The following is a 20597-nucleotide window of genomic DNA, read 5'->3' as shown; positions in this document are numbered from 1 at the left end:
CCACAGCATGTCATGTCAAAGCATGGGACAGGGACACAGAGGAGCACAGAGGCAGGAACGCCTTAAGGCAAGCGGCTAGCAGAAACCACCCTTTTTGCCAGGCCATAAACTCAAAAGCCCCCTTTCCCACTTGGGATTCAAAGCCAGGAGCACTTTAATGCCTAAACTAGGTCAGTCTTTGTTTACACAAAACACAGATGAGAAAGGAAGTATCACTCATTCAGCTTAGTCAGGATGGGTCCAAACCACCGGACTACAAAGCACAGAGCAACATACTGCATCTCTCTTTTTTTTTTTTTTTAACAAACGAAATCCTATCAAAGGCACAGTCAGAGAACACACCTCACACAGACGTAGCCAGGTAACAAACAACTCTTTTCCGTGTAAGACAGATATGCTTCCTCTGTGGGAGTTTTGACAGTGTAATTTGAAATGATGTCATAAGCTTGCTAGGCTATAACCTCACAGATGTTTTAGGTTCCAGCCCCCATTTGTCAACTTTTGTGCTCCTGGCTTACCAGGGTTACTTTTGGGCTACACCTACTACAGATTCCTTAGTAAGTAACAGATAGGTTTGGATATTTTAGTTTCAGTCCAGAAAAAACACCCACAAAACAAAAAACAAACAACCACCCCTCCCCAAACCCCAAAACATAAGCACGATCACAAACACTATACAGCTGTAAGTACCATCCTCTTGACCTTTTTCCTTTGCCTTCTCAAGTTTTTTCCTCTGACTCCGTAGCTATCCCTCCACTCCCCCCAAAGTTCCTTAGCTGTAGCCTATGGCAATTTTCCCCCTCAATGGGTGGGGAAGAAGGAAAAAAAAAAGGCAAAAAAAAAAAAAAAAGGAAGATCTGCCACAGGGGACCACAGGTAAGCCAATACTGCAGAGCTAGCAATGATTCACAGATGTCTGCTGGACTTATCAGAAAATAAAAGGAGAAGGTTTCAACAAGTTTCATTTCTTGCTCTGTATTCCACAGATTTGAATTTCAGCTGTGTAAGGTATAGCTGTAAAACAAGCATGTAAGAACTACCACAGTGATGAAGAGGTGCACGTGTACCTTGATGTGAAACCATGTTTGATCACTCAGTGATGAGTTTTGTGGGCTGCAGCTGCAAAGACACAAGATTTCTGCTAGAAAGCAAAGCTCCTTCCCTTGTCAACAAGCTAGTAGCTTTCACAGCAATAGTCTCTAGGATCGAGAAGGAACAGAGATTGTCAGAATAAATGTGTTGGCAAAGCAATACTTCACAAATGTAGGACTGAGTAAAAGCCAGACACAGATTTCTTCTGTCTGCAGCCTCCTGAACCAAACCAATGATGGCTCAGCACAGAAAGCGTTAGGCTTTCTTACAGTAAGCATTCATGCTCTAGTCTATGCGTAGAAAGCTACTCACATTACTGGAACGTCATGGTATCATTCAAAAGAATTCAGGGATGTGCTATAGTGAAGGTACATCTTTATCTCAGTTTTCAGGTTTCGCTTAATCTCGCTCCACATGTTAGCACTGAACAGCTCTGCCAAAACTCAGCTGCAACCCAAGGAACTTGCAGAGCACAGTAGTAAACCACAGTCCCTTACATAGGGACAATCCTCATAAGGGACTGTTAGAGGTTAACCAGAGTCCTCATTTATGCCTCATTTCAATAAATAGTGTGCTCAAACAGAATTGCACAGATGCCACTAGGTTGTTTTCAGGCAGTATCGATGTGTGTCACCCCTTTAGAAGGTGCTAGTTCCCACAGACATGGTTTGGGAATCTCAGTACCATGCAACAGAGTTTTTAAAAGATTAAGGAAATGCACTTTTACCTTGATAAAGTTAGAATAATCTTATGCAGTAATACAAAGTTCTAAAATAGCACACTTTATATGTTGAGGAGGGCAACAATCTTCTCCCCTCATTTCTATGAATCTCTAGAGCTGTGCCTCAGGCTCGGGCTTTAGATGTTATGCATATCATATTTTGTAAGAGATCCAGACCTATCAGTGAATCAGTCAGTTCACCTGTTTCTTTATAAGCAATGGAGCCATACAATCCAGGTACAGCCCTCAAGTCAGGATCCAAGTCCCATCCACCCCTGGTTACTCGTATGTTCTCCCCAAATTCCAGTTTCCTGAATTTCTTGCTTAATACACCTAAAGTCACACAAGGAACAGCATAAGCAGACTGACCTGTTAAACATCTTCTCTCTCCAACACTAGGAAGTGACGTCTGGGAAAAAAAAAAGATAGGTATTTCTTTCTCATTTCAGCTTCTAGGAAAGACGGGATGAGGAGTCCTGCCTTACTCTGCTCCTCTTACTCAGGACTTCTGGGAGCTGCTAGCATCCTGTTCAGGGACAGATCCAGTTCAAGAAGGCAGGATTTAGCACCCAATAGCTCTGTAGCTCTAGCCTCAAGGTGCTTGTCCTTCTACCCAGTCTGCCTACTTTGCAGGACATTAAAACCCCAGCAGAAGGTATCCAGTTATTGCAAGCTAGAAGCTGAAAGCAGCAGCTTGTACACAGAGGGCAGGTAAGGACTGGATGCTTACAACAGTGTCACAGACTAAATTATATGCTCTAACTCTACAGCTGATGAGGCAGTACAGAGTACAAGACTTCTAAAAAGCAGCAGCACTGAGATTGCTACTTTAGTTTTGTTGCATGTGATCTATCCAGGTAAGGAATACCCACACTGGCCACAAACAGCATAATAATTAGAAAATTATGTTTAACAGATTTATTTTATATCTTGTTTCTTACCCAGCTTTCCAGTATAGTATATTGGTAACAAGTTTATTGGACATTTTTTGATATTTGAAGTGGTTTTCTTCAGGAGCATCCAGACTGGCTTTCAAAATACAGTATTTTTACTGAAGTTGTAAAATCATGATACTCATCTTCTAATCTGGCTTCTAAAAATATACAAGAGATTAGGAACTCGCGTTCCAAACTCTCATAAAGCAACGAATGCATTTTACAGAAAGACCGAAAGCAGAAAGACGAAACATGCTGTTTCTGGCATTATTCTGTCCCCTATCCACTTCTACAAGAAGTCTGCAATGACAACTATGGAGAAAAAAGATCAGACCTACACATGTAAGTGTGCCAAAGAGCTGGAAGCCCCAGCTCAGATGGCTAGAATGTCAGGCATTTCCTCCACTACACTATGTGACTGCATCTACTAGCCAGAGGTCAAAAGCAGATTTGAGTTTCCAGTTTTAGGGTTGGGGTTTTTTAGTTTGTTTGTTTTAAAACAAGGGAGTGTTTTCTTTGCCCTTCTAAAGTTATATGCTAGTGCCAAACATGTTTAAACGCTTAACATATTAGTGTATTCATTTATAGAAGCTGCAATTCTGGCATATGTATCTGACAAGTCATTTAAATTCTAGCACCTTAAATTATGTAGATTGGTTTGTCACTATGACAACAATTTTTACACGTCTCAAGAACAAAGTTGATCATACTGAAGCTAAGCTGATCACCCCTAACTGAAAGCTAAGAGTTAGTGAAAGCTTTACCTCTTCTGGACAGAAATGCAAAATTTACGTCTTTTAACATAAGTTGACATAACATTTCTGATTCTAGATGAGCTATTTAATGTACATCATATAAGTTATTTCATGAGCGATAAAGGAAGTTTTCTGGGATTTGAACTGCAAGAATTTAAAGAAACACTTTGAATAAAGAACACTTGAGGGAATCTAGAACTACAGGGAAGAGAATATGTACAGGAATTCAGGAGGGGATAGAGCTCTTGCTAAGGCTAAGATGGCCTTTGCTTGAGTTTTTTGTTTGGTTTGGGGTTTTTTGTTGTTTTTTGTTTGTTTGGGGTTTTTGGGGTTTTTTTATTTGTTTGTTTTTTTGAGAAGGCCATTCAACTTCGAGGTCAGTGCTTCATGTATGAAACACCCACTCTCTCCCCAAGTATTTGTTTAGAGGAATCCTTTATCAGTAAGTAGAAGCACAAACACATGCCCAAAAATATATTTACAGTGAGTAGATAGGTAGATAGATGCCCCAGCATTTGGAGCACAGGCATTTTATTTTTAAGCATCCACTGAGGGCACACATGTACCACCTATGCTCAGGTCCAGCGCATAAGGATACTGGCCAGAGTACCATCTCACTGCAGTGTCACCAGGAAAGGTGGAACTGAGTCCTGAAAAGCCCATTTACAACTAGGTAGTCTCCATATCCTTAAACAGATGTTTGGACTTTTATTTATACTGTGAGCTGTACCCCTGCTAACACTCTGGGGTAGGGTGAGAAATTCTTCTCAGAGGTCTTTGTAAGAGGAACTTATAAAGAAGTTTCATGTGGGGGTTTTCTGGGGGGGGCAGGAGGGTGCAGTCAAGCAACACCTGCTCATATTAAACCTCCTATAGAAGGGCAGAGTAACAGGCAAACAGGAGTAATAAGCTCAGAATAAAACTTCCTGCCTAGATTGTTAGATCAGGCTGTCAGTGACAGATTACAGACAGACAGACTGAAGCAGTCACGGCTACAGGAAAACCTGAAACGGTTTTACACGCATACACACACTCCTTTTTTAAAAGGGAAGGGCACATCATGGATTTGTCACACAGCATCAGCCAGATCTAATGCTACTAAATTAATAAGGGCTAGTAATCTGGAGAAGAAAGGTTAGTAATGCAAAGTCCCCTTAAAAAAAAAAAAATTACTCTGCCCAACCCCAAGGGAAGATGAGAAGTAGTTAGCCACATGTCTGAAGAGATCTGGACATGATTTTTAATTGTTATAATAGTAGTGCTCGTCTCTGAAGGTATACCTCTCAGAAAAATAATCACACCCAGTAATAACAAAAGGGCAGCTTCCTAGAGAGGTGCCTCACAGCTAGACCTGACGAGGTGTTCACTTGACACAGAAGGAAACTTTGCCATTTCTAGGAAAGAAAATGGTCCCAGACTAAATATCTCATTCCCAGGGTTGCTGGAAGTGGAGAACAGCAACGGGATGAAGGAAGAGGAACAGAAGCAGGCCAAGTCTTCCACTTGAAATGATTCACAACGTACACTAAAACAGACTAACCAACGGAGCAAGCGGTGCGAGTGCTCAATGCACAACTCTGTGATAGATCTAGGACAGTATCTGACTTACAACATTATTTTCCAGAGGTTATTACACTGAAGTCTTTGATGCACTTCTGCTAAATGTGGAAACAAACTAGAGACTCTTTCCCTGCAGATCAGCAGTACTGCTGGCAGCGGTGCTGAGAGCAACCTTGGGTTGAAGATGATGGGGCAGGAGCTCAGCTAGACCCCAAAAATTTGACCAGCCATTAAAACTTCCTGGCATTTACCAGCATAGAAAAACCAACAGTGAAAAAGCATGTCAAGTCCAATATTAGATAAGTTAATGCACAGAACACTAAATATTATTATATTTTTTTTAAAAAACACCACTTTTTTGGTAGGAGAATGATTTTGTTATTCTTATCACACTAATATCATGATTCCATTGCAACGATTAATTATTTTGCTTTCTTACAGAGCAAAAATTTTACGTTTGCAAATTATTTGATAGGGACATCTTCTATTACTGTATTAACTAGCAAGTGCTTTTGTATATGCGGGGGGAAGAAGTGTTTCATCTTCGAGTAGTAAATACAGATTGAAAAAACAGGCTCATACACATTTTTGAAATGTTTAAGTTGGAAAGCATTGACTGAGTTAAATTCTCATGCATCCTGAAAAGGGTATTGTTGAAAAAGCTATACAAGTATCCTTGTGCTACTTAAAAGCTGCCATGGCAAGCCAAGCTTATTAAGCATCTGATCTGCAGCCTGTTCTGAAGTAGAGCCAATGGAAGTTTTCCAGAAACACTGCTCTTTCTCCTTTCCCCTCCCACCTTCCATCTCTGCAAGGGATTATCCAACTTCAAAGTTTCTCCAAAACCCAACTGGTTCACAGGATCTTGCTTCAACTCTAGTCTCCATCCACTCACCTTAGAGACAAAGATTTTGCTGGTAATGCTTCATTCTATTGCACAGAAAAGTTAGCCTGATGCTGTGAAAGTTGCATAGTGTTTGTTCTATTTAGAAAAACACAACAACAAAACTTCACAAAATAATTCAAGGCCTAAATGTGGAAACAAAGAGCTAAAATAGTTTGTCACCATGCTATACAACCATTCAGAATTACAAACTGTTGGTATATCATTCTTTTAAAGAGACAACTGTGAAGTCTACTGGAGGTGATCAAACAAAAAAAGACAACTTCATTTTCCAATAAATTGTTTCTCATTATTTAGAGAGACATAACCATTGTATTAAAATTGTCATATTGACCAGTATGTCACTGATACCACTATCACTGTATACATTCATCCAACACTTAGTTATCTCTGTCAGCATCAATGCTGCACATATCCAAACAAGACTTGTCCTGTCAAAACAAGACCTGTGACCCAGCACACTAAGTGCCACAGGAATATAGCTTCCTGTTAGTATGCAACATTAGCCTAATGTTTACACACCATTCAATTCCAGATCTTTGTTCAGGTCTCTTCTGTCACATGTAGATAACTTTTGCTCCTTAAACTCAACACTGCATCTAGAAGCGATCTGCTAAAAGTCACCTGCTCCATTTTCTCTCTCTTCCCCAACTTTAACAAAGTTAAGGTCAAGCATTCATTAAAACCTGTAACTTGCCACTTACAGTTAAAGTGGACATACTTCAGCACAGCCTACTTGCCAACATGGAAAAGAACATTTGGAAGGCACTGAACTAATTAAAAGCAAGATCTTACCAGCTGTAAGATACCTGTCCTGTTCTTCTTCTCTTATAGAGGCTCCAGGTACAATAAGTTATCTTGCATTCAGTTTCAGATGAATGCAGGTAAGCATTTGGAACAGAAAAAGGCAAGAAGAATGCTCCCTTGTCTCTAGGAACAACCATGCTTGGACCATCCACATCTGGTTGCTAGCTTTGTAGGATGCATTTGTCACACAGTCCTATCCCAAGGCCTACAGTTAAGGTTACACTTCTGTCCACAGCAATCTCAGAAACTGCATGTTTGAACAAAACTGAAGCGTCACAAATTGAAGATCCAGTACCCTCTCCATAAGCATTATATACCCAAGAGATCTGGATGTAGAAAAAGGAAAGGCAAGGGTGGCATCTGCACAGCAGCTCACATGAGCAAGTGTAGCACAGAAGGAAAATAAACTCAGTTACTACACAGTAGAAACACACATTTACATAAAATGGCAAGGAAAAAATGGAAGTGTAGAGATACAGTATTAGTTACAATTAATTTCTGTGATGCTAACAGTTCCAGGTTTTTTTTAACCAGATGCTCAGTTTTGAGTTCCTTCCTCAATCTTCCCTCCTAACAGCTTCTGCAATGCAGTTTTCCCCCCATTAATACAAACAGCATTATTCATAATCTAATTAAGCCTAAAATTATGTATCCAGCCACATCAATACAGAAATATGAAAGTCAGTTTTTCCTTTTGATATCTTTCTGAAACTTCTGCAGGTTTTCTTACTGTTAGCTTGAAATTTCATGGCACAGATGTTCTCTGTGTGACAATTCACCTTAAAAATAGGACATGCCAAAAGAGCCAATACATCAGGAAAAGATCATGCTTCCTTGATGAGGGAACAGTTCTCTGAGGAGCTAGAGTCAGAAAAGTGACAAGTCCTACAAATTTAACACTGCTCTGTTATGCTGTGAAGGCAACTGCACTGCCAGATGTGCCACTGTCACAAGACCCTCTTATCAATTAATGAGTGAGTTCTCCTCCCTTTTGGGTTTTGGAAGATTTCTTTGTGTATTCAAGTTTATATCAGTATTCCTAATCTGTAATATTTCCACATCAAATGCTTTTTTCCTTCTGTATCTATGCATTCAGAAACAAAGCCCAAAAGCTGTACTGCTATTTTTCTCTGTGTTTCATGTGAAATTTTGCCTTCAAATGCATTTACTTGGCTCTCACAAGCATGTTCAAGGGTAAAATCTGGACCTTTGCCACAATCGCATTCCTTATTGCAAATACATGCCAACCTTCAAAGTTCAGTTATTTGAGCAAAAACATACATTAATTGTTATGCAAGAGGAGTGGAAAGTGTATCAGATTAAGCACATTTCAAAGTATTTCACTCCCCTCCTTGCCTGATAATTCAGCATAAAGCTGGATTTATTCTGTTCTAGTTTTTCAACATAGCTGCAGCCATTAAGACCACACAAGTGAAGTTTAACACAAAATCAGACTTAACAACAACCAAACAAGCATTCAGAATAAAATTACCTTCTCATATTTGTTATTCCAGGACTGGTCTAACGGGTATTGCAACATTTGCCAGCATAAAGTTATTCAGTTACTTGTAAAAATAATGGAATGCAGGGAGTATGTTGTAATAAACCAGCTTAATAGACACCAGGGACTTAAAAGGCCTTTTCCTCTCACCTATGAAGGACAGCAGTTAATAGCTTAGAAAGGTGCAAGCCAGGTAACCAAGAAGCAACTCTTAAAATAAGGGTTTCAATAACTTTGTATCAGCAGCAGGTTTTGCATGCAGAGGCAAATGAACACCCTTCACTTGCATATACCTAAAGCATTAATCGCATCTTTCATCAAAAGAGGTACAAATGTTAACCTTCACATATACTCTGAATAAAGACTGGGCTTAATTTTGACATGGGGAATGCTTATGCTTTTGCTAGAGTATGAACTGATAAAGAAATTGGTTCTCGACTGGTTTCTCCTCTTAGAGCTCAAGCGTACATTGAGAGAACTTGAGACACACATAAAAGCACCATCTTTGCTATGGCTGGTAGCACTTACGCTCTCCGTAGCCTCTGACCCACGATTTTCCCCCCACTTCCCAGCAGGAAGAGGAGACAGCTGTTCTAGCAGGGAACATTTTTTAAGGAGCAAGTTATTATTCCAAAGACCTGCGACTGCCTCTGAAGGGGGAAGGCTGCAAGGCACGCCGCCTTCCCACGGGCAGCTCGCAAGAGCACAGATCCTGACCTGCTCTGGAAGAGGAGGAGGAGCAGGCTCAAGAACATCCTTAGGTTTCTGTTCTTTAAAGCTCTGCTGGGCTATTTGAACTGCTGTCACAGCCTAGCATAGAGGGAGAGAAAGAAGATCTCAGAACTGGAATACAGTCTTTGAAACTGCTGAGGCTGGGTCACTTCAGATACTGACTTCCCTAGCGACTCTTCAGATGTGCTAGGCAAGATTGAGAAAATTGGACTGGCACTACACAAGTTTTCAATGCTACTACCTACCAATGCCCTACAAATGTACCTTGATGAAAAGAATTACCTCCGCTTTCACTTCCCTCACCCCCAGCCTTCAGCGTCACACAAAGTCTGAAGAACTGACTCTTCTGTACCGTCTGCAGCTAATCCTTAGCAGATGATGACTGCAATGATGTGCAGATGCAGCTTATTAGACTTGTGCCTGTTACTGTGGCTCAGCAGACAGATGGCACCTCATCACTTTTCACCCTCTGGCCATATTTTCCACAGTCCACTCCAGCAGTCCAGGTTCAACCAAGCTGTCATCATTAGCAGTCTCCTGAATAGAAACAAGCTTTCTAAGCTCAAGAACACAGGATTTCCTGAACCGTATCAGAACAGGCACTCATCAAGACAATAACCAAAAGCAAAAGCATTTTAAACAAACAAAAAAACCACCCCAACACAGGAATCTATTATTATTTTGGTACGTGATAGCTTTTCCAGGCAGTTTCTTTCTAGCCCCAAACGTGTGCATTTCCTCACAGTAGGATGGTTCATGACCTCTGTACAAACCTTCTATATGAAAAGTCACTGATGGTCCATGCAGAGAAGCAAGCACTTTAAGCCTGGTAATAGAGTTGGGAGACCTATAAGACATAAGTGTGCTTTATGCTCTATGACAGTCTGTTCAAGTAACCAGTCTTTAAACATTTGCAGTATGTCTACACGAAGATTAGTTAGAGGTTAGCTACCAATCCTTTCAAATGTATTTAACGCTACTATTTTCCAAGAAAACAAGGGCATGGGGTGGGGATGACAACTGCCTTCAGTACGTATATTACTGCAACCCCACATTAGCCCCTCAGTACTTTCTTGCAAATAGACATCAGCACCCCTACAGAAGTTACATTTGAGTAGAGATTAAAACAGACGCTCCTCATTACAGGCTTCCCCAGTTCAGGGCAGAGCAAGACTTTGGGAGACAGAATAAAGAACACGGCTTTTGGGCCCTGTCAATGACATCTAAGCAACATGACGTTAAGAGCCCACGCAGCCTGATTTTGGGAATGAAGGACAGATAAGGTTGTTTATTTGCCTCATGTGGCTTGTTTAAGTGAAATGGGGTGCAAACTATGAAATAGGTAGGCAAAGAAAGCAAGAAAATGAGGCAGGGAAAGGCAAAGGTAGAAAGAAATATGAGGAGCCCAGGAAGGCAGGCAGACATGAGCCAACAGGGAAAGAAAGATCCTATATGAAGCTAACAAGAGAAAACTTTGGGTTAGCTGAGTAAGCAAGCTAGAACTGACATCAAGCCCAGAAGGGAAGACCACACACAGCCTGAAAAACTTAAGTATAAAACAAACTAGATAAAAAAAAAGATTACTAGAGAGGCACTTGAAAGGGAAGGAGCGAGTGCAAAAAGACACAAGAAACCAAAGTACATGCAAAAGCCCTGACCCCTTAGCACATATGCTTTCATATCTGGATTTCCAGATTTTGCCTCACTGCTTGCTATTTGCCAGGTTGTACTTATGGAACAGACTCCACATCTGCAGGCAAAGGTAGCTTTCAGTGAGCCGTACAGGTTGATAGAGGTGGAAACTACAGCTAACGCTATGCATTAGCACCAGCATCTCCTGTGCATGGACCTATGTATACTTAGTATGATTGGGACAGCCTAACTGCACCTTTCCTTCTTTCAAGGAAAGAACAAATAATCCAACAAAATTAAAAAAAAAAGAGAGAGAGAGAAAGAAAAAAAAGAAAAGCCACAGAACTCATTTTAATCAGAACAGGCAAACCACACTGATCTAGCACCACTGGCCTCTAATACCCTTGCCTCAACTGCTCAGGAAACTGAAAGACAGGTCCTCAGTTAAATGAATTTACACAGCCTGAGATAACTCGTCATAGCTATGCAACTTTAATGAGACTGCTTGAGCCAGAATTTCTCTAGATGCCATTGTATACTACTAACTTTCTAGGTTCCAATTTGTCAAATATTCTGTAAAATTATAAATCTACTTCAGCTGTGCTTTGAAGAATAGTACTACCAAAAAAAAAAAAAAAGAGTTCACTTGATAGGACCTTCCCCCTTCCCAATTACCTCCATAATTAGAAAGAAAACTAACTGACCCATTTTCCCATCAGCAAGATGGGGTTAAGTATCTTTCCTTGCCTCAGTTGTGTTATGGAAGTTCATCAACATGCGAACGATACACAAACTTATAATGAATATAAAAAAAAAAAAATCTTGCAATGTGACACATGTCACTGAACAACAACAAAATCATTCTCAATTCCTTAGTAGATATCCTCAAAATATAAAACACATGGAAGCAGCTGCTTAGATGGCACTTGTCTTCTTTAAGTTTTCTTCAAAAACTCTGATTATGGTGTATCCATCATTCAAGTGCTCAACTTATGTCTTTTTAATCACCCTGTGCATTTAATTATCCATATCAAGTGTGGTGACAAGAGGGAAGTTAGACTACTCTCTCTTGGTCCCACTTTCCACGGCAGCAGATTCTATCAGAGTGTTTCAAGATTTAAATTACTAGTTTCAAATCTTCCTGCTATTATCTTTAACAGACAAGCCAAAGGAGTGAAGTATACATCAGTACTTTGGATTTCAGGAAAATCTTAGACGTATTTAACAGCTCTTATGAATCACCCCTTTTTACATGACACTACAGTTTAAGACTTAGCTTGCCTTGAGGAAACTGAAAGATTTCTCTGTCTTAACAAGCTCAAAGAGCCCCTGGTTTGCATGCTACCTAAGCCGTGTTTCAGGTGGACTTTTCCAATGGATTAATTCAACTTTTAAACTATAAACTTTGAAAGCCTGAAATACTCAAACAGCAAATACTGACTCAGACACACCAAAGTGGCTATCCCATTCTACGTAAGAGACTTGGCTTGTGGATGTGGCAAGTGCAAGGCAAAAAGAGTTATTCTTCTTTTCCATTAGCTTAGGTATAGGATGAAGCGTACATTTTAATTACCAAAACCAAGAAGTAACACATCTAAAGAAACAACCTCCATATGCAGTTAGCATTCGACTCCCAATCCTAGTTAGAGAAAGAGGGAATAAGCATTTACAGTGCAAAACACAGTAAGCAGATCTGACTGACTACAGCTGTCAAATGCAGACAAAGTTATGCTATGAATTCTGCCCTTCTATTAGGAAATACGGATGGATTTAACTTCAAACTCTCCTCAGTGGTAGGGTTTGATAGTCTGAGGTTGCCAATGGAAATTCACATTCTTATGAGCAAAAGCTGGACTATTATAAACTCAAGTTATAACTGCCAGATTTCTGGTATTTAAGGGTACCGTTGTTGTTTCATCACTTGCATCAACTATCCTTCCTATCTGTGAAGGACTAAAAATCAACAGGTCCTAAACTCTTCTGCTGGTGCCCTATAGTCTGAGGCTTTGGAAGAACACCCTCCCCACTCCCCAAAAAAAAAGAAATAAAACCAAGAAAACAAATAAACCAAAAGGAAAACTCAACCTCTGAAAAACAACTGCACCATCGCTGTCATACCAGACAGTTTACATGTAGAATAAATATTGTAACCTCATGGCTAAGCTTAAAATGCTATTCTTTTTAAAATGGGAATTTAGCCAAAACAAAAGGTTGCTGGAGGCAAGCTACTCAAAGAGTCAACCTGCTTCAGCTATGCTATTCCACTAAGTCCATTTCTTTTGAGTCTGCAAAAACCAAGAAGGCATCCCACACCAGATTTTCTTAGCAAGTTAAACACACGATGCATTGTCATGCCAATAGAAGTCCTGCTGAACTACTACAGACTTAGTCACACATTCACAACTAAAAAAAGAAGTGGTGAGTAAAGTTACTTAAGTAACACATATATGCTACTGCCCACTACTACAGCCACAAACAAAAGGCCAAAGGTTGTGCCTCTCCTCTTCCTAGAACTAAAAAAAACCCACAAAAACACACAAAAAGCACCTGTATGCCTTTAGTGACCAACATCATGACCAACGACAATGAACGTTTCCACCAACTACATTGTTCTCACAAGAACTCCTTGTTTAAAGTCTTTAGCTCGAAAACAATTTTCTTATCACAAAAGGAATATGAAAGATGACATGAGATCACACTTCCTTAACTCAAAGATAGTAACTTTAAATATGGTTAGCAGCCTTATAAGTACATTTACTTTTGCAATATGAGTTTAAACATTGGTTTAAAGCAGACTAATTAACCAGGTTCATGCCACTAATCAACTTTGGCATGTTCCTGTACACTTTGGAAAGTAAACAGTAATTACAGCATCATAGAAAGGGCCAGAGATTAAACCTTGGATAGTTGTTCAAAACACTTCTAGAAATACACCATGGGAATTTAATTCCAACTAGATATATTTGAACCAACTCATTTCCAGTTCAGCCGTAAGTAACAAAAAAACCCAAAACAAAAAAACCCCATCATGTATATGGGCAGAAGCATAAACATATGTGGCCTAATGCAAGTCTAATCAAAGGAACATGGGAACTGAAAAACACAAGCATTAAAGTAATGCTATATTATGTAAACCTAAAGAAAATAGCAATTAATGCATTAATATAAAGAAAAGATACAAGTATAATCAACAACTACTCCTTTTTCTATGTCTTTGCTATTAAAATCCACTGCGTTTATTCACGGTTCAGTCACATTAATACATCTAAAGAGAGTTTTCCACACTGCTTTACAGCTAAAGATACATGAAGGTAACTACCACGAACTATAAACAGAATGGTTTTAGTCTTAAAATCTGCAAACATCATAACACAAAGCACAAAGTATTAGTTTCTTCCATTCTTAAACCTACACATTTGGAAGGCCAAGCTTAATGAAGTCCTATCTTCCTTTAAAACATACAACTGTCCTCTGAAAAGTAGAAGACAGGTATCTGAAACTACCCAAGTAATCCTAAAACATATTCAACTAGACCCTAGTTTTTCATCAAATGCACAGAAAAATTACTAACTCTGAATTACTGAAGACAAGTGCTTACCTTCAATCCTTTTTAAGGCCGACAGGCAAGTATCCCGGCTTGGAAATTCAAATGGATTATTACAGGTCCGAATGGTGTCACATTCACATTTCCCGTTGATTATGTTACAACCTGTTATAAGGTTTTCATTGCACGGTTCAAATCCAAGAAGCTGATCATCATCCCAGTTTTCATCTAAAATAAACAAACAAACTCACTCACTATTGGATTTCAGCTGCAGTATAGAAATTCAGCTGCTTTGGAGTTGGGTGAGATTTACTTCAAGTTCAACATAGCGCTAAACAGAAGGTAACAGATTAAAAAAAAAAATGGATTAATCTAAACCGTGGGATTTGCCAAATACCATGTTTTGCAGCTGTTCTATTGCCCATTTTGCTACAGCTACTGGCATTGTTTACTTCCATCTGTATGAAAAACTATGATGTCTCAGGGAAATGCATAGCTGTAGCACAAATGAGTGCTATTCTAACTTAAATAACTTTTACAGATACTTGAAGTTATATTTATCATGGAAGTGAGACTGTTGGACAGAATCTGCAGCTGTTATAGAAGTCAAAATTGAGTCAGAAAGAGAGCATTTTTAAACCCGACTAAAAAATACATCACATAAAAAGTTATCTCTGTGGAGTGAATTCTATTACAAAAATACTGCAAGATGCCAGGCCTTTGATTCTGTAATATGACCAAAAGTGTGTTTTCCAGCACTCCTGGACTATCATCCATACTCTAGGAGAACTGCTCAAGCACATCATGCTCCTTGCTGTCAGGGGGCAGGGGGATAGTTGGGCTGGAATGAGTCTCTCTGCTCAAATAATTCTGCTCCTTTTGAATCAGTCCCATCAAATGTGTGTAACTCATAATCCCACTGTACAACTGCCCATTTTCCTTTCAGAAGGAGGCTACATGCAACAAGATTTTTTTTTTCCCCTCCAGGAAGTGATAAATCCAGTCGATCCAGAGTTCCACCAAGATTACCAGTCCTACAAAATCTCAGCTTCCTTAGGTCAAGTGCACATACAGCAACATCCCACTAACTCAGAAGTTTAAGATACATGCTTTTTATGCAAGATGGAAGAAAATTAACTAGGCATTAGGCATTCTTTGCTATAGAGTGCCAGATCATTTTCCAGCCTCGTGAGTGTACCAAAAGAAGTACTACGCAAGTCACACAGATAGTCCACTGACTTCTAGTAATGACAAAAGGACCAAATATCTATTTTCAATCTTTACATCCTTATATTTCACAGCAGCTTTCACATTGTGCCTTCCAGTAGTTCACCCCGATTTTATGTACTATCAAGAAGCAAGTTTCCAACACAGATCCTGACAAGAAACACTTCAAAAAAGTTAGGACAACTTCCAGATATGAAGGGTGGGTTTTTCTGTTGTTGTTGGGGCTAATCAGAAGCTGTCCTCCAGTATGGGCAGCTGCAGCCAAATACAAACTGTTTGACATGTAGTAGTCTGACACTCAATAGAAGTCTAAAAACTGATAGTAAATAACAGTATATACACACACACACTGAGGGTGACATGTAAGTACTGTCCACTCACAGAAACATACAGAATATCCCCTAACCTGCAGTTTTTCCTGTCTTGGGGAAAAAAACAGCCAACACCTGGAAAGAGTTGTTTACCAGTTAAGTACTGTACATGACCTACAGCAGGCCTCACAGCAGATTCTCACAGGCACGTTTCTCCCTGTACAACCAACCATTTGCTTTCTGTTATAAGCCAGCAAAGTATCCTGCTGACAAAAAACACTGAATAAACAACTAAGTCCATTTTAGATGTGAAGAAGGGAACCTCCATGGGAACCTCATGGCTCTTCTACTCCATAAAAATAGCGAAGGAAGAGTAGTCATTAACCCCAGGAAGTAATTTGCCTTTTTTTTTTTTTTTTTAGTTAACCTATCGTCCCGTACAGCGACTGTATCAATAAAAGTCAAAGGAAGTGTAGAAGTTCCTGAAGAGAAACTTATTAAAATTCTTTCAAGAGAAGATGCTGTTTCAGTAATGCTTGGGACACTTTCCTTGTGAGGAGGCTATGCATGGGGGGGGGGGGGGGGGGGGGTACAAAAACCCCCACAAAAACAAAAAACCATGAGAATTTGGAGAACAATAATACATCCTGTTTTTGAGAAGCCGGAATACAGCTTGGACAATTTGTATTTTACAAGTCGCAGCAGTAATCCACGTAACGACAAGAACAAAAGGGGCTATAGCTGTGCTCCAAGATGTGGTGTTTCAAATTCTCTAACCACAGCTCCATCCAGATCAGTCTGTCTAATGGTCTTAAGAAAACGGTTTGAATTGCTCCTTATTTCTCACACACAGGTTCTCCTCCCCTACCACCTGGCCAGGTGTACTGGCCAGGAGCTTCGCCTGCCCCGGCGGCCACGGGGCCCATGCGGCAGCGAGCCCTTGCCCCTGGCTCCCTAGAGCTGCTCCACCTGCCAGCCGCCCGAGACCCGCGCAGCGCAGACAGCAATGACAGCACATTTTTGCTTTTCCGGCACACCAGTGAGTTTTTCTCCTGTGGTATTTCAGCACTAGATCTTCTCGAGGCTGACAGAGAGATCAGCAGAGCCCCTGCTACACAAGAGCTGCTCACCCCACATAAGGTGGGTCCCAGCTGGCATGGGAAGCAGAGCCATCCCTCACTCATGGCAGAATGCCTCGATGCAGATGCACCACGCACTGTGGCACTACTCACAATATTACCTGATTTCCAGAACAGATTAATGTTTGATATCTCACCTCCCACCTCTCACAGCTTTTCAGACAGGAGCAGAAAAGGAGGTACAGAGGAAGCGCATGGCCCAATACTAGGTGCACCTAAAGTCTTCAGTGCCACACACCTCCAAAATTAGCTCCGTAGCCATTAAGAGGATGGAAGAGAAGAGAAATCCATCAGGAATACTTGCAGACTATACCATGTTTCAAGATTCAGCGTGTTAGATGTATTTTGTATTCACTCACGGTAATGAAAAGAAGTCACATTCAGAGGGGAAGAATGCAAATCCAATTCTAGCCTGGACATCTTTTACCAGACTGCTTTTCACACAATTTCATCTAGAAACAAGATTTCCATCAATGAAGGAGCAAACATGTAACAAGAAAAGAGCTTAGTTTAGTAAATCAATACAAAGTCTAGCGTGATCTTTCATGCAGACTTAAGACTCCTTTTCCTAGTTGATTTTGTCCTTTTATGAAAAGGAGTTAAAGATCCTGTTAAATGAATACTTGTTTACCACTTAGGGTAAACCCTCAGAAGTCACATCAGTATAGGCAGAACAAAATTCCTTGGAATGAAAGGTACAACCACATGAAAGCACTCGCATGAGCTAAGGGATGAACCTGGTGCTTCACTTTGATTCAATGCTTTAGTTACTTGATGCAAAGGCACCTAGTGCTCTGCTTGATGCAGACAAATGGTGGTCCAGTACAGCATGCTTGTTCCTTCAGAGGTCAGCAATATTTCAACCGATAATGGAAACATGTCTTGAAAAAAGTATAGGCTCTGTGAAGCATATGACCTAGCCTCTATTACTCCCAAAATCATCATGTCCTGCAGACTATTCCAAAACCCAAACTTTTACACACCAGTGATCTGGAGACCTGGGACAGTTCATGAACAATTCCAGACTGTAGCACATTTTCCTGCATGCTCTGTTTGACCTCCTCTATGGCTTCCTTTTCAGGAGAGTGCTCTTTCACGCGTACCTCTCAAATCTGGATGATATGAAGGAAGAAACTGTGATATAATCATTTGTGAATGCTTTACTTCTCTGCAAGCAGGGTTGACAAAACCCAAATCTAAGAATCTAAGAGCCTTCTCAAACCTCAGTATGCGCATCCTATGCACTACCTGACTTCTATGACACTTAAAAATGCAAAAACCAATCAATAACATTCTTAAGTTTTTAGAAACAATCCAGGCAAAGAGCAGCCCAAGCAAACTGTTAGTTTTTATCCAAACTGATCTTAGTTTAGTTGCAGTTTCCACCATCTCACTATGCTGGCATGATCAGGTAGGAGCAAAAAAGGGAAGGGCCACTCTTTTTAGCAGCCCTGAGTTGATATTGCACTGTTGTTATATATCTGCTCAACTACCTTTTGCACACACACCTAGAAGCAGTTCAAATACTCCCAGCAGGCCAATAACTATAGCTGGAAAGTCACTCTTTCAAATGATTTCTATCTACATGCAGTTCCCCACTCTTTCCAACTCATTCAGGCAAGTTCCCTTTTCAGACAATAAAGTAGTTCTGCACTCAGACCAAAGTTAAGTCTTGGACATAGTACTTCTTTAATTCTTCCAAGTGTGCTTTCATACCATAAGGAAGCCATGGGAGGGGAGGCATCATGTTAATTCCACACTTTTTTCATTTTCTTCCATCATTCATATAATCACGTGCTTTCTGCAAAGCAAATGCTGCAGTTTGCTAACAATTCAAGTGCTGCTCTGGGTTGCTCAACTCCCAAGTCCTGTTATAGCACGCATCTAAAGTAGGGAAGAGGATTAAGGCATTAACAAGTTGAACAAGAGGTCCTTAAACAACAGGTCCGGTCTGGGAAACAGTCTGAGAAATGTGTCTCTGGTAAGCAGCATTCCATCACTTCTTCTGTGCTAAATGCTACATACCAGCACTCGCAGTACAGCACCACAGCAGTGTGCAAGGTGTGATGCTCACGACTGAAGCAGATATGTCTTCTTCACCCGAAGAGCTGCTCGTGTTCCCAGAACAGCATGCAACTATGAGAAACTAACTTGGAGCCTTATTTTTAAAGTACACAGTAGCTCGCTATAGTTACATTTATTGTCCCCATATGCAAAGGATCATCTCAAAACAGGGGCAAGTTAAAAGTACAAGGAAAGACCTTTTCAGAGACTCCTTCTCCATTGCTTAAATTTTTGCCTTCCCCTCCTTCAAGTTCTCAATTCCTTCTGCCTGCTACAGAATCTTCTCTTTTGTGCCCCAACCCCTCTCTTCCTTTCTCAACATTTAATGAATATCAGCTACTGTTTGGAAAACCATACGCTATTCTCCTTCACTGTTTACTAAGACAACACATCACCTCAAACCAGCAAGCAACACACTGGAATGGTCACTAAAGTATCACTGTTGAAAACTAATATACAAGCGTTGCACCCACAATAATCTTGAATTACAGTTCAGGGGTGAGGGGGTAAACACAACTGGAGTGAACTGAATAAACTTCCATAATTTACATTTAACTGCAGCATGTTACTCAACTATTTCTGCCTTTTTAAAGCATGACAGACAGGTTCTCAGGATGCTGAAAGAGCAAAGAGAACACCAAATACATTGCTGATCTGAAAGCAAAACAGTCGAAGTCACATCTTACAGACTCTTGCATCCTTTTAAATCCTGCATGTGAAGGAGGAGAGAGAATGGGTTTCACGGTGACACAGAAGTGATCCTTACTGAGACTGGTACTGCCCTCTGGGAAGGGGGGGAACCTTTCAGAAGCTTCACCATCAAACCAGACCCAAGGTCTGAGCCCTGCCACTCCAGCACACTGGTATACACAACAGTATTTTCAAATCAGTGGTACTCATTAGGATGGTATGAGAGTCTGAAAGGATTCTACAGACTTTCTAAAATAAAAAAAGGAAATACTTCTTGCCAGCAGGCTTTGGCTCCTCTTTGAACAGGAAAAAAGAACGATGGAAAGGAAATTCATGTTTTGGAGGAGCTGAACAATAGAAATGACTAATCACCACTAAAGAATGCTTGAAACCCAGCCCCAGACCTTGAAAAGCAGCAGAAGGGAAGGCTAGCCTTGAAGTGAGTTTGAGCTTATGTACTGGCTGCAATCCTCTCCCCTCTCACAACTTACTCCTTCAGTGAAGTCATGAATCGGGGACCAGAGGCAGCAGAAACTTTTATGGTAAGACACACAGCTGACAGTTTTATGATAAAGCAGTTTTTCCACCTTTTGGAAGGGCCCGCTTTTCAAGATCAAATCTTCATTGTGGAATGCACGTCAGTACAAAAGGGCTTTGCAGCCTCCTGATAAAATTTCTAGTCAAAGCTAGACAGCAAAACCATGCCATAACATTTAGATACCTCAGGAACACCATACATGTAAGGCTTGTCTCACATTTGACTGCCTGCTTTATCTTATTCAAACCAGCACGTGTATATCAGGTGATCGAATCCCCCAATACAGCAAGAAAGATTTTCACTGCAGCAGCTCTGCGTGTGTCTCAAGGCAGTTATATCATGCTAAGGAATGCAGAAAGTATTTAAACAAACCAGCTTTCCACTCAATTATCAGAAACTCCACAGAAGCCGTGAGGAAAGCAAGGAGATAAATGGAAGCGTTAAG

The 20597-nt window shown here is 40.4% G+C and overlaps 1 protein-coding gene across 2 annotated transcripts in view; it reads right to left on the bottom strand.

The window, feature by feature from the left end:
• CRIM1 (cysteine rich transmembrane BMP regulator 1) overlaps positions 1 to 20597 on the bottom strand; it is a 202886-nt gene that overhangs the window by 173949 nt on the left and 8340 nt on the right. The window contains exon 2 of one of the 2 annotated variants that reach the window (XM_072856562.1): positions 14238 to 14411. The exons of the other annotated variant lie outside the window; for it this stretch is intronic. Coding sequence (XP_072712663.1) covers positions 14238 to 14411 — 174 coding nt within the window. The remainder of the gene's footprint in view (positions 1 to 14237; positions 14412 to 20597) is intronic. 2 annotated transcript variants of the gene reach the window in all.

This window comes from Ciconia boyciana, chromosome 3 (genome assembly GCF_034638445.1).
Source record: "Ciconia boyciana chromosome 3, ASM3463844v1, whole genome shotgun sequence".
In the NCBI taxonomy this organism is placed as follows: domain Eukaryota; kingdom Metazoa; phylum Chordata; class Aves; order Ciconiiformes; family Ciconiidae; genus Ciconia; species Ciconia boyciana.
This window is presented reverse-complemented; position numbering and strand designations above follow the sequence as displayed.